Source organism: Cetorhinus maximus, chromosome 3, assembly GCF_964194155.1.
Source record: "Cetorhinus maximus chromosome 3, sCetMax3.hap1.1, whole genome shotgun sequence".
NCBI lineage: Eukaryota > Metazoa > Chordata > Chondrichthyes > Lamniformes > Cetorhinidae > Cetorhinus > Cetorhinus maximus.
In genome coordinates this window covers 124,953,269-124,968,723 of record NC_135881.1, presented here as the reverse complement: position 1 = coordinate 124,968,723, position 15,455 = coordinate 124,953,269, and the positions used below count along the sequence as shown (strand labels likewise).

Genomic DNA, 15,455 nt, shown 5'->3' with positions numbered 1-15,455 from the left:
ACACTGGGATAAGACTGCCAGAATCTAGGAGACATGGGCTGTTGCCACTATATTTACTCATGTTTTTACACAGGTTTACTGAAGAGCTTTTCTGAGCAATTGTAAAGCCTGCTGAGGAGGGCAACACGAAGTAAATCAGCTGGAGTGTCAAAGCACTCCAGCATCCCCGATACAGCTCAGTACCGCCCTCCCGATAATATTCAGCCCCTCAGCATTCTGAGGTGGGTGCACGAGGAGGAGGGAATGATCAGTGCTTGGTGGTGGTGGTTGGGGGGGGGGGGGGGGGGGGGAGAGAGAATAGGTTATGCAGTTTGAGGTTGACAGGTCCATCTAAAAACAGTGCAAGTCAATGAACTGAAGACAGACCTTAAAGGGACGAAAAGGGGACTTGGTTTCGCTGGAATTAAGCTTGCCACTTGGCCTCCCAACTCTTGCTCGTTGCTGGATTTAATCTGAAGCCAGGACCAGAAAGTGCAAAGGCTGCAACATCAAATGGTAAGTGGGCGGTGTACCCACTCTGCCACTGACCAAAAGGTCTGAGCCAGACAGAAAGTCTGACAACACACGGTGATTGAGGGATGATGCAGAAGTAGATCTGGGTGCCATCAACAATACAGATGAAAGCTGACTATGTGCCTGCACATGTTGTGGAGGGGCAGTTGAGAAAGAGGTGATTAAAAAGCGAGAATACCTTAGGAAACCTGAGGTAACATTCACGGGGCAGAAATAGAAAACACTTCTGGAGAGTGCAGTCACAAAGAGCAGTCCCAGGAAGCTGCACAGTAGAGAAAAGACAATGAACAGGTGCAGTCCACCATATAATAGACTGTGGAAAGGTTGAGGAGGACAAGGAAGAATAATGCACCATGGTCTGAGTCACAGAGGTAGTACGGTATATGTTTGCATAAAAGTAGAATTTTTGAGATAGGCTTTTTAAAATCCAAAAGTCGTGAGGCCAACTTTACATGGGTAATATTTTTGACATCGTTCTAGATTTGGGCCCTCCCCAAAAGAGGTCATGGCAATGGAATGAAGTAAAAACAAAACACTAGAGAATTCATACTAAGTACCTAGCCTTCTTGGCATGACACAAACTATATACATTTCATCCAACATAATAAGTATACACCATAAGAAATTAACTATAACACTTCACACCGTAATCCCTCCGATTACTGTTTGAATCACCGGACAATTCGCCCCAATCGCCTGGTTGCATAACATCAATATAAGGATCTTCGTCGTCGTTGTCATTTGTAGTGCCAGTAACTTCGGCATTATCATTCCACAAATATTCGTCCTCAGTGCAGACATGCACATTTGATATGTTGTATTTTAGAAAATATTGGGATCAAGTTCATTCCACACGTCTATGACCCATTGACAGAGTGTTGCTAGCGAAGGCGTTTGCATATTTCCACCTTTTGTGAATGTTTTTCAGCCTTCCAACATCCAATTGTTCCACATTCTTCAGATACAGTCCTTGAGAGGTTTATTTAGGCACACATTCAAGGGCTGAACAATACTTGTAAGACCACCAGGACTAATTGCCATGTCGATGTTGGTTCTTTTCACATCACAGACTACACGGTTGACAAGATGGGATCTGAACACGTTGTCCCAGATGGGAATTTTTTTGGGGTAATTACCACTTTGTCCTCCTGGTCTCAAATTCCAAACTTGCAGCCATCTTCATACATCTAGCCTTTCTCAAACACAGATGAGAACACCTTTCTGAAATTTCTCATTGGGGAGAGTTTTACACTTGAATATCACCATCAGCTTTAATTGTGTGCCATCCGCCAAACAAGATGAAACCACTGTGAATCACATCTTCTTGTGGCCAGTTATATTTACAAGGATGATTTTTCCACCAATCTTGGTAACAATCTTGTTGAAGTTCATCAGTGCTACGTCCATATTTTCAATGCAGGCCAATCACACATTTTTCTCTTGATTACGGAATACAAAATAGTGGAATTTGATGGTTTTATTGTCGAGTTCAGGTGGCAGGCCCTGTGAATTTTTTGTTTCCTGATGGAGTACCAAGTTTCATCTTTTCATGAATCTTGTGCACCACCTGGCACTGGCCTTGAATTCTGAAATGCTACCCTTCTTCTCTTCTCTGAGGGCATGGAGTCAGATGGCTCTGTGGGTGATATGGTCATTTTGCCAAATCTTGTTAACCCATTCTGCCACTTTTTTTCTCCAGTTTAAACTGAGCTACATACTTGTTATTCTTTTCCAAAGACATTGTGATAGGTCATGTGGTGCACATTAGTCTTGTCGATTGGTCGCGAAATTGCTGTTAGAATTGGTGGAGAGAAAAGGTTCCCACGCGAGCTTTTAAACTAATGAACCGTAGTGATTACAAGTAATTAATAAGCAAAACTCAGTTTGATCCCTGAAAAACTTGGGTCAACCTTTACATGAGGTATATGAAAAATTACATTTTTATGCTAAAAGTCATGGGACCGGCTTTTACACAAGTTCAATTTTTACGCGAGTATGATAGTTTGTAATTTTTGGCCAGTGCTGACTACAGTTTGAAAGCTATGGTCCGGATCTAACTTTATACAGAAGCATTTCTGAAGAAACATATCATATTACAACAGACTTTCTAAAAATTGAACTTCTTGAATAAAGGCAAACATTTGTTCAAGAGAATAGTTATTCTACATGTCCATGATCCACAGTCTCAGATGGACAAGTGGAAAGTCAGTCAGTAAAATGAGCCATTAAGAGAACATCAAAACAAGTCACGCTAAATACAGACAGACAGATCCCTCCAAACAAATGAAATTTATGTAAAATTGTGACCTTCATCAGAAACGCTGCCAAGTTTTGATTTAGAATTATATTGTTCCAGACTTTGATAACTTAATTCTTTTTTAAAAGTTGCATCTGATTAATTTTAAATGATGAAAAAGAAATTTGAATTATTTTTGACAATCCGTTCAGGAGTCAACCATTATCCTCTAATTTCCTCACTAATTTTTTTACAGAAACAACCAACATTTCAGAAAGAAATTAAGGTAATAGGCAAAGTTGTTATATGAATGTAACAAATTAGATCAGATTTGTTTAGTTCAGCAAAACAGAGAAATCATTCCCTTTTATAGAACTATTTAAAAAAAAGGTGGGGGGGGGCATCAGATCAGAAGAAACCCAAATCCATTGTATTCAGCCTAAATAAACAAAAAGGCTTCAAACAACCATAGATAAAAACAAAAAAACTGCGGATGCTGGAAATCCAAAACAAAAAATAAAAATTACCTGGAAAAACTCAGCAGGTCTGGCAGCATCGGCGGAGAAGAGCACAGTTGACGTTTCGAGTCCTCATGACTCTTCAACAGAACTAAGTAAAAATAGGGGAGCGGTGAAATATAAGCTGGTTTAGGGAGGGGGAGAGAAGGGGTGGGGGGGTGGTGGTTGTTGGGACAAGCAAGCAGTGATAGAAGGAGATAACCAAATGATGTCACAGACAAAAGAACAAAGAGGTGTTGAAGGTGGTGATATTATCTAAAAGAATGTGCTAATTAAGAGTGGATAGCAGGACAAGCAAGGTACAGATAGCTCTAGTGGGGGTGGGGTGAAATAAGACTAAAAGGGCATAAAAGGTATGGATAAATGATCGGTGGAATACATTAAAAATAATGGAAATAGGTGGGAAAAGAAAAAATCTATATAAATTATTGGAAAAAACAAGGAGGAGGGGGAACAAACGGAAAGGAGGTTGGGATGGAGGAGGGAGTTTATGATCTAAAATTGTTGAACTCAATATTCAGTCTGGAAGGCTGTAAAGTGCCTAGTCGGAAGATGAGGTGCTGTTCCTCCAGTTTGCGTTGAGCTTCACTGGAACAATGCAGCAAGCCAAGGACAGACATGTGGGCAAGAGAGCAGGGTGGAGTGTTAAAATGGCAAGCGACAGGGAGGTCTGGGTGATGCTTGCGGACAGACCGAAGGTGTTCCGCAAAGCGGTCACCCAGTCTGCGTTTGGTCTCTCCAATGTGGAGGAAACCACATTGGGAGCAACAAATGCAGTAGACTAAGTTGAAGGAAATGCAAGTGAAATGCAGCTTCACTTGAAAGAAGTGTTTGGGCCGTTGGACAGTGAGGAGAGAGGAAGTGAAGGGGCAGGTGTTGCATATCTTGCGTTCGCATGGGGAGGTGCCGTAGGAGGGGGTTGAGGAGTAGGGGGTGATGGAGGAGTGGACCAGGGTGTCACGGAGGGAACGATCCCTACGGAATGCCGCCGGGGGGGGGGGGGGTGAAGAGGATGAAGTTTCTTCCCCCTCCTCCTTGTTTTTTCCAATAATTTATATATATTTTTCTTTTCCACCTATTTCCATTATTTTTAATGTATTCCACTGATCATTTATCTATACCTTTTATGCCCTTTTAGTCTTATTTCGCCCCACCGCCCACTACAGCTACCTGTACCTTGCTTGTCCTGCTATCCATTCTTAATTAGCACATTCTTTTAGATAATATCACCAACTTCAACACCTTTTTGTTCTTTTGTCTGTGACATCTTTTGGTTATCTCCTTCTATCACTGCTTGCTTGTCCCAACAACCACCACCCCGCCCCCCCTTCTCTCCCCCTCCCTTAAACCAGCTTATATTTCACCGCTCCCCTATTTTTACTTAGTTCTGTTGAAGAGTTATGAGGACTCGAAACGTCAACTGCACTCTTCTCCGCCGATGCTGCCAGACCTGCTGAGTTTTTCCAGGTAATTTTTATTTTTTGTTTCAAACAACCATATTTGAGTCTTTGCGGGCCCTCAGCTTCCAACAGCCAAAAACCCAAGTATTCTGCTTTTTGTCTCTCTTCAATGGTTAATTAGCAGATACTTCAATTCAACCAAAATTATAACTGTGGAACACATAATTTATCAATACAAAAGTGATAGGGGCACCAAAACCATCAGCATTCGCCATCATTGCTCTGCTGAAATTGGCAGCAACTTCTGGAGTCCACGTATGCACAGAATAATGTGGAAGTCCAGGAATAACTAGAACATGGAATTGCTGTCAGTGATTCTACTCTTCTCTAAAGTGTCCGTAGCTGAAGCTCCTCTAAACTGCCATCAATGGGAATCAACTAAATTGATGAGAACTTCATTTTCATGTTGTTAATTTTGATGTGAAACTCTTGAAAAAAGTTAAATGTTGAATGAAATGTAACTGGGTTTATAAACAGCATAATTACACTAAACACCCTCATTGGCCCTATAAAACAAATTTTATATTTGCAGAGTGTCAAATTTCTCCATAATGATTAAAAGTTCCACTTTTTAAAAATAAGTTTTGACTTTTTTTAAAAAACCTTTGTTTTACCTTCTACCTTATCCCAATGATACTCATTCATTTCACTACCTGAAAATATTCTTCAGTTTTAACTGAAATTAAGTGCTTTTGACTGCCTGGTTTGCTATGTGTGAATTTATTAATATGTGATTAGCTGCCTATCTGCTTGCTGTCCTCACTGCTGCTGCATACCAAGACTTGCTGCCCAATTTAAACTGCCATTGGGAGAGGAGAAATCCATGCCACTGTGATCAGTAGATCTTTTGTGGGTAGCTTTCTTAGAGGTATTTCAATTCAACCAAAATTATAGCTGTGGAGCACATCATTTATCAATACAAAAGCAAAACGATAGTGGCATCAAAAGAGTCAGTATTCGCTGTCATTACTCCACTGAAACCGACAGCAACTTTTTTGTAGTTCATACATGCACAGACCGCCCTTGCTTCATTGCCAACTGCAAAATCCAGGCGGTCAGAAGAGAGAACTTCCAACAAGCAATGTCTTATTATTTATTTATTTATTTATTTATTTATTTATTTATTTAACACAGGCTATGCTATTGTGTAAACTTTACGAACATAACATTTAATTATTGAGCTAAAGACCATTTTTAAAGTAAAGAAACTGTTGGAAAGCTTTGCCTTAGCATTTTAATAGAAATTCTCTCAGCAAGTTTTATTTTCCTTCACGAGTAAAGCTTTCCGTGGATCACTCTGAATGGACAACGAGTAAAATTACCCAAGTTCTACCGATTTTGGGTTTAATAAACACATTTGCAAATAGCAACAGCCAGATTTCTAAAATGTTTTCCTAAAACTATTTTTGATAGACAGGCTATAAAATCTAGATATAACCTTTGAGATTTTTACAAAAAATAAATAAATCAATAAGCTAATAGCACTATTGTCAAGACCCCACCATCAACATCTTGGAAGCTTAACTGGATCAGCTATATTAACACCATGGCTGTAACAACAGGATAGAGATTGGGTACTCTATGACAGATCTAATGAGCAATCACTCATAAATCCCTCAAAAGACTCACCAGTTAAGCAGCTACTCAGGCCATTTAATCACTTCCCCTTCACTAGACACTAGCCACTGCAAGTGTCCTGTAACTACACTATGTACTAGGAACTTGCAAAAATTACTTCAACTTACCTCCCAGCCCTGTAACTGTAGAAAACACCATCACTGTCAAGTTGTATATAGACCACCATCCCTTCATAGCCACTGGCTCAAAAACACAGAACTCTCTACCATTGCAAGGCACCATCACCACAGGAATGCAATGGTTCAAGAAAAAAGCCTCTGCCCCTTCTTAGAGAAACTAGGGATGGACAGTAAATATAGCTTTGCTGGTGTTGCCCATCACCAGAAATAAAAAAAAGTAAAAATGTTTGTCATAAGGTCTCCAAACTGCTAGTCAGAAATATTCATAGTCTGTTTTTAATATTTTTTCCTCCATACACTCATGATAATTCAAGTTAATTTTCATGAAGCAAGGATAAATTGTTCAATAAATTAAACACAACGTAGCAAAATGGGGAACTGTCCTTTAAAAACATTGCACCAAGAGACTGTATCAGCACAGCCTGAGATCAATAGTGATTGTTGTAACACCGATAGAACTTAAGCATTTCTCCGGGTAGAATTAAGAGCTTGCTGAATTCCCATCAAGAGGAAGGTCTATTGCATCTCCAACAGGATATTCCATTATAGCCAAGAATGATTATGCCAAGCAGTGACATTTTCTGGCTTGGCACAGATTGAAATTATATTAAATTATATATTTTTTATGAATGATACAGAATAGGAAGTCTTCCCATGTTAATACAAAAGAAGATTGGGAAGCACGAGGTTAACACAAAAGTTCTTTTAAAGGCTTCTTCCCACCCCCTCTCCCCAACTTCAAAAAGAGAGGGCTCCCAAAACCAGCTTAGCAATGAGATATCAGTTTCCCGCAATCTGCATTAGCAGCACCTGCCTCCCGCAATATCCCAAAAGATTGTCCATTGCCTATACTCAGCGCTCAACTGGTGTTCGTCAACCCCCAAGCCACCATCCTTGAATGTCCCAAGCTTCCTTTTATCAATAACACTCACTTGATACTTACGCTTACAAAATATCTTGAACTCCAAGACCTGCACTGTAGGTCAGTGATTTGTACCTACACCACATGAATTGTAGCTGTTCAAGAAGACAGCTTACCACACCTCAAGGGCAATGAGGGATGGGCAATAAATGCTGGCCGAGCTAACGACGCCCACATCCCATGAATGAATGAAAAAAGGCTGCCTGAAAATTTGGACACATCTGGCACCCTCTGCTCCAACTTCTAAAAGATAGCAAGTTACCCAAAGGAAAACAGTACAAAATATAAACACAAATATGCCACTGTGGCAAACTAAATTCCCAGTCCAGAGCAGAAATATAAGAACTTTACAGATCTTTGGGATCACACATCATGGGCCCTCCAGGGTACAAAGGCCACAGATGATTTTGAAACCTATGTCATACGTAATGGCAAATGTTGCATAATTTGTCACAACCCAACAAGCATGAAAGCTTTTATTGAAATCAATAAAACTTTTAGTGGAGAAAAAAGCCATGTAAAATTTTAATATGTCCAGAAACCAGAGATCAAGTTTAGTCCAAAGAAAATATTACTGATATAATAGCGGATTCTCAGCTTTCAATGTTCAGGGCTACTACATGACTACTTCAAAGTTTAGTAGTCATGAACAAGGCTTAATACTGCTGTCACGATAGATTTAAAAAATGAACTTTGATTGAATTCCATGTTTCAGGCAGACTGTCTGAGGATCCAAGAATGACTGGTGTGAAAATGGATCTGTTTAAGCTGGAAATAAGGCACATTTCTCACACACAGTAGAGCACTTTGTTCTGTATCTGGTTAAATCAACCAAGAGTGTGGTTAACACTGCTTGTAATGAAATTGAAACCGTCTTATTTCAAAATTAAACTTAGGTCTATCAATATTGTTTGCTTCATCAAACCTTAAACATTTATTTATTTGCAAGTTTACGAAATGGATTAATTTCCTTAATGAAGAGAAAGTGTGTGAAAATCTTCTATTGCTTAGTAAAGAATAATTCTGCAATCATAAAAGGGCATGACTTAAAAAGTTTAAAAATAGCAAATTATGAGACTGTTGCAGGACATTTTTGCGGCACATGGCAACATTTCAGGCAAACAAAGTTTTGTTAGAGCTTGCAGTACTATTTTTAATTGCAGGTTTATTAAAAAAAACTAAACCGTGCAGAAATATTCAATGCAAGATAGCTTACTTAAGTGCTTACTAAGCCTGCCATTTTGTTGTCCTTTAACGCTCATGATAAAGATAGTAATACTGGGGAGCTTTTCCACTTTTGGTGTATTGCTGAAAAAACACTCCCATCTCAAGTACAAAATACAGTGAGATGCAGGATGAAGCTCCTTCTGCTCTACCCCAGTATCAGGACATCTGTTGAGCTCACTAGCACAATCTTTAAAGTTTCCAGACATCAATCATCCATATATACAATACACAGTTATGAGGAAGTCCTACGTCCCATCAGGCTAGGCTGGATTCAAATCCATGGGAAAAATTTCCCCCCCGTTGGGTGGAGGGGGGTGGGGGGGGGGGGGAGAGAAATGTGTGGGCGTGCGCCATTTTACGCGGGCGGGCCAATTAAGACACGCCCAGCATGATGTCCACCAGGAAGCGCTATGCGCTCCCTGTGTGGGCGGGGGGGGAGCGATTCCCTCAGCCGGGTGTGCACTCTATTGCGCATGAAAGCCTCAGGGAGATTTGTGCGCTCTAAGTGCTGCCTCAGGGAGATCGGCTCAGAATTAAAATTTTTAATAGAAATGAAAAAAACAATTTCCCTGACATGTCCCCTCATGTGACACTGTCACATGAGTTGGGACATGTCCATAATTTTTATTGAAAGATTTGATAAAAATTTAAGTACCCTCATGAAACCTCATCCTGCTCGTGGATGAGGTTTCAAGCTTTTTCCGAAGCCCGCCAGGGCTCCCGGCCTGCCCGCCAACCTTAAGGTTGGACGGGCAGGTCCATTAATGACCTTCAATTAGTTTTTCAATGGCCTCAATTGGCCATTGGCAGGTCGGCGGGCACGCAGCTGACTCGGCTGCGCCGCCACCAACCTGAAAACGGAAACGACACAGGGTGACGTCAGGAGTTCCATCCGACGTCATCCCGCATCATTTTATGCGACGGCGAGCAGGCCTCGCCCCCCACTCGCCAACCGGAAGATCCTGCCCCACATTTCAGAAATTGTAAAACATCCTGTAAATTGCTCCTCTCCTTTAATTACTTGTTCAGCAGCTGTAACCATCATCCTTATACATTCAACCAGTCTAAAAGGATAGTTCTAATTCCCCAATAACAATAATGCCAAAACTGAAAAAGCGGATGTACCACTTGTTGAATGCAGATAAAACCACCTAATTCAGCAGGATTCAGTGCCAGAAAATCTGTATTCGCTATTAATACAATGGAAACTAAAAAGCACTTCCACAGTTATACAATTTTTAAAAGCTGTTGCTCCTACACTGCAAGTCTTCACAAAGTGCCAGAAGCAAAATGTTCTTTTCAGGATCATTCCAATCATACAATCAAATGTTGTCTGGAAGAACAGGTCAGTTTCCTGTAGCTAGGCTTTCCCGGCATCAAGCAGTCATGGTGCAGATGTATATATATGGCTGCTGCAATAAGTTTGTAACGTGATTAACATTGCTGATTAATCCATGCTCACCACTAACCCCATAGATCAAATGGTTGGATTTTTAAAAAATTGAATGGGTAATTTATTAATCCACTCATTAACACCTTCCCAGACTGACTGCATCCTTGCTTCCACAATTGTTCCATGACACCGTGTCCAAAAGTAGCCTCTGGTCTGAGCGCTGTCACCTTCATACAGCCACCAGCTTTGGTCACAAAACTGGCCACTTCCCACACTTCCCTCCCTGAGTAGTTATTAGTGCCATTGTTGGGAGTTTCTTTCTAGAATTCAAGCTGATGCTCAAAATATTTAATTTTTGCACGACAAAAGATAGTTTCCTTAAGCAGGCCTTTTATAAATCAAAACATACAATTGTGTGTAATGAATAGGTTCCTTGGGCTAAGGGTCTGATATAACCCAGTGGTAAAATGCAGATATAGAATGGGCAGCCCACTGTACACAGAAATCTGATCTCTCCACTGGCAAAATGTGTTGCCAGACCACATATTTCAGGTTAAATTACAAGGAATATGCACCAAGATAAATTGTATCAGCGGATGAAAAGGTTATACAGGTAGAAGGCACAGCATTTTAAGATGGCACAAATGCAGCAGCAGTGAGCAGAGAAGACAGAGGAGGGACAGAGTAGCAAGTGAGGTCAAGGTATAGAGGTCTGTGAGCACTAATCAGCTAAAATAGTAAGCAATGAGCAAGCAGGCAGAGGGTGTGTATGAAGTGTTGGATGTTTTTGTCAAATTTATAGGTGTCAGAAAACAGCACAGAGAATGTTAAAGGTTCAAACTCGTGGTCTTTAGGAATGTTCAATACTGGAGAGTCACAAGGAATTAAAAAAATATTTTTCACGCATAGCTTGTTCAAGTTGTGACATGTGGATCTGGTCCCATGCTCCTGGAAATTTGACTTCTGTGTAATAAATTTCTGACTCCAATTTATTTTGAGATTAAGTCTTCCTCCCATGAACTTTTTATATAAGCACACACTTTTATGCTCACCATAATGTGGTTGACCACCGTGAACTGTGGGACCTGCACAAACATTTTCACATTTATCTCAGCCAGATATGCCTCCGGATACAAAATGATCACGTTGGAATGCCTGGAGCATAGAGATACAACATCAGGCCTCTCACGCCCAAAGAATTGTGAAACGCTGAGGAAAATGCATGCTTTAAATTTTCCAAATTTTGCAGAAGGATTTTTCACTTGAATTATTAATTTCTTCTCACCACAAATGCTGATGCCTCATCTGCCCCTCATCAGGTGACCGAGTAACGGGTCTCCTTTCTTATAGACAGGCTAACATCATTTTGAGTTGCGATCAAAGAAACAAAGTTTCTATCTTAACCTTAGTTCAGAATTATTCAGATTTCCCCCTTTATAACTGATGTTTGTTATAAAATGACGTATAAAAGCTCAGTTTTATAATTAATAAAATTGACAGGGCTTAGACTTCAGCACAATGCCCATTACATTACTTAATTAAAAGATGGATAAAGTGAATTTAATAATCATCAAGGCTCAACTAATTGCTGAGTGTAATGCCTGTTGCAATGCTGAGCCACAGACCAGGAAGATCAAAGGTTTTGTCCCTGGTCTGTACTGACTTAATCCAGCCCAGCTACAATACAACAGCAACATGCTTTTAAATAGCACCTTTATTATAATAAAACATCCCCAAGTGCTTCAAACTAAATCTGACATCAAGCCACTCAAGAAGATATTAAGGCAGGTGAGGTAGGTTTTAGGGAGCATGTTCAAGAAGAGAGAGCTGCAGATACAGAGAGGTTTTGGAAGAAAATTCCAGACCTTAGGGCTTTGGCAGCTGGAGGCACAGCCACCAATGGTAGTAATTAATATCAGATTTGAAGGAAGCCAGAATTGGAGAAGTGCGTGAAGCACAGCTTGGATAGAGTGTCACTGGTGCCAAAAATCTGTGGTGCTTTGCCCAAGGGGTTAATTATTTTGTGCTTAATGCTGAATGACTGGGGGTGGGCAGAGGACAATGTTCGGTGCTGCTAATGAGTGAGGAAAGCAGTGGATAGCAATCAGCATCGGAAATTTGTTTTAGCCCTCCAGTCCAGGGTATTGAGGTCTGTGCCTTAATGATTCCATCATCTCCCTGGCCACTGTCTGAGACACTTAGCAACCTTGAAGGTCTGTTTGACCATAAGATGAGATTCAAGAAAAAAAAAAGTGGAAAAGCAGATTTGTAAAAAGCATTCTAGCCAGAAGGTGGAATAAATGGCACACAACTCCCAGAACCAGATAAAGGTTATATCTCTTGCATTCGATTTTTACATATGTTTTATGTTTTCACCACTGCCCCCCTCCCACCCCCCAAGGAGTAGTTACATTCAGCAGAAATTGTAAAGGACTCAATGAAAATTTCTGCTAAAATAGGAAAAAAAATACTGTGTCTAATATACTTACACAATGGGCATAAGGACTTTTGAATCCAATCAGTGCCAGAATAGGTCTGCAGTCTCGAGTGTTAAGCAGCGATATTAATCCAGATGCAACCCCACATAAACCCATAACTGCATCTTAGGTACACTTGCACTATTCATTTCCTCATGGCAAATTCCAAATCTTAGGACTTCTGGAAGAGAATCCGCAGCACACTCCTAATGCAAGGTACTTACCCATTTGTGTTCTTGGTGGATGTGCTTACACCTGTGGATATCCAAAATGCACTCCAAATTCAGACTGCTTCACAACTTCATCCACCTTTGTCGGGAAGGAAAGGCAGAAAAGACAAAAGAAAACTGGGTTCAGCACTTACTCCATGTAGGCAGTGATCAGGTAGGTAAGTGTCACCTGTGTTGAGGCTTCTCAATTTTCATTCAAATAAATTATTTGGACACAAGGCACAAAAGGTGTTTCAGATACCAAAATTCAAGATCATTGCAAACAGGGAGGAAAAATGCAGGATAACAACAGTTACAGCTCAGACGGTTTAAGCGGGTTCAGAAAGGCAAAAATGCTGAGGGAATAGTTAGAAGGCATTTTGTTCAAGTTAAACAAGACTACCCACTGATGTAAGGTAGCAAAGTGTTCCTTATTTTGTATCAAGATAAACTGTACTAATTAAGTGGGTGCACTCATAACTACTGCTCTGTATTTAACTCAGAAATAAATAGCTTCAATGATTCATATTATGCTCCACCTCATCCAATGGCAAACCATGTCAAGGGGAAGATAGTGCTGGCTCAAGTAGGTTACTTTAAAATCACTTAGCATTAGCCTCTTTCGCTCCTTCATCCTCCATATTGAAATGAAGAGCTTCTCTTCATAAAGGTGGTGAATTCTGCTTTGCTTGAAGAGCTTTTGCAATCAGAGGAATCGTTTTTTTTAGTATAAATAGAACTATTCTTTTAATCAATGACTCATCTTCTACTACAATTATAGATGTATAAATTACAGGGCATAAAAAAAAACTGGGTGCACAAGGGCACAATTTCAAAATCTGCAGATGACACAAAACTTGGAAGCATTGTGAAATGTGGAGAGGATAGTGATAGGCTCCAAGGGCAAACAGGCAGGCTGGTGGAATGGTTGGACATGTGGCAGGTAAAGTTTAATGCAGAGAAGTGGAAAGTGTGAAGTGATACATTTTGGGAGGAAGAACAAGGAGGGGCAATTTAAAATGAAGGATACAATTCTAAAGGGGGTGCAGGAGCAGTGGGATGGGACACGGCAATGTGTGCGCAAAAATTGAAGGTGGCAGGGCAGGTTGAGAAAGCAGTTAATACAGCAAACAACATCCTTGGCTTTATAAATAGTGGCGCAAAGTACAAAAGCAAGTAGTTATGGCAAACAGGTGAACCTTTATAAAACACTGGTTTGGCCTCAACAGGAGTAGTGTGTCCAATTCTGGGCACCAAACTTTAGGAAGGATGTGAAGGCGTTAGAGAGGGTGCAGAAAAGATTTACAAAAATGGCTCTAAGAAGCAGGAACTTGGAGAAGCTGGGGGCTGTTCACCTTTGAGAATAGAAGGCAGAGGAGAAGATTTGATAGGTGTTCAAAATCACGAGGGGTCTGGACAGAGTAGATAGGGAGAAGCTGTCCCCATCGGTGGAAGGGCCAAGAAACAGAGGACACCAATTTAAAAGTGATTAGCAAGAGAACCAAAGGTGACATGAGGGGAAAAAAATTCTGAATGTATGTTAGGAATCGAAATGCACTGCCTGAGAGTATGGTGGAAGCAGATTCAATTGTGGCTTTCAAAAGTGAATTGGATAATTACCTGAAGAGAAAAAACTGCAGGATCATGAAGTAGGACAAGAGAGTGGGTACAGCCGAGTAGCATGCGCAGAGAACCGGCACGGAGGGGCACGACAGGCTGAATGGCCTCCTTCTGTGCTGTAACCATTCTATGATTCTAATTTGCACTAACACAAGACTAATCCAAAAGAAGTTATAGCACAGATAAATCAATATTTTGATTGAAATCATAATTTGTTTGACATCTCATTTGTGTAACTCAGCTACTGCCTCAGAAAAGAGCCTAAGCTTGGGAACCACCTTATCCACAATTAAACATTTGCCAAAAATTACCCACTATCATAAGTTTCCAATTTCTCTAAAGTAAAATCACAAGCTTCTAGACTACACGATTCTCTCCAGACATGCAACACATACTCCCTGCAAAGCAACCGTCTGACACAGTTATTACTTATCTCATCATCACAGGAGAACTTTAACTATATTTAAATGTCAATGCTCAAGCTGGAAGACGCTAGAGTCTCATTAAAACTATTAAGTACATTTTAATTTTATAAACCCGTCTCCTCCTCTCAGCTGAGACCGTACTGAAGAATAATTCAGCTCAAACCATGTGGAATGAAGTCCTACATTAATTTTGCCACATTAGGCAGAGGGAGTTGTGATACCAACCTGGTTTTCATTTTAATGAAAACAAGGATTGATATGATTTTCATCTCAGAGGCTTGATCCATCCCCTGTGAAGTGGGATAATATATTTTTGTCAGAAAGTGTCAATCTTGACTCAGTGATGGAGCTTGTACCTCAGAGTCAGAGTCATTTATGACAAAGGAGGACGACATTCGGCCCATCAAGTCCATGCCGGCTCCCCACAGAACAATCCAGTCACTCTCCTACTTGGTCCCCGTAGCCCTACAAGTTTATTTCTCATGAGTGCCCATCTAATTTCCTTCTGAAATCATTGATTGTTTCCGCATCTACTACCATCATGGGCAGGATGTTCCAGGTCATTACCACTCACTGCATAAAAAAGTTCTTCATATTCCCCCTCTTGGCCAAAAATCGTAAATCTGTGTCCCTTAATCCCTGTACAATCAGTTCTCCCGAATTAACTCAAACGTGTCCAAGCGCCTATTGATTTCCCA

At 40.5% G+C, this 15,455-nt stretch overlaps 1 protein-coding gene across 6 annotated transcripts in view; it reads right to left on the bottom strand.

Moving 5' to 3' along the window:
- LOC144678890 (protein PALS2-like) overlaps positions 1 to 15,455 on the bottom strand; it is a 141,311-nt gene that overhangs the window by 101,180 nt on the left and 24,676 nt on the right. For 4 of the 6 annotated variants that reach the window (XM_078538918.1, XM_078538921.1, XM_078538919.1 and 1 more), the window contains exon 2: positions 12,728 to 12,812. The exons of the other annotated variants lie outside the window; for them this stretch is intronic. In XM_078538918.1, coding sequence (XP_078395044.1) covers positions 12,728 to 12,731 — 4 coding nt within the window. In that variant the 5' untranslated portion in view covers positions 12,732 to 12,812. The remainder of the gene's footprint in view (positions 1 to 12,727; positions 12,813 to 15,455) is intronic. 6 annotated transcript variants of the gene reach the window in all.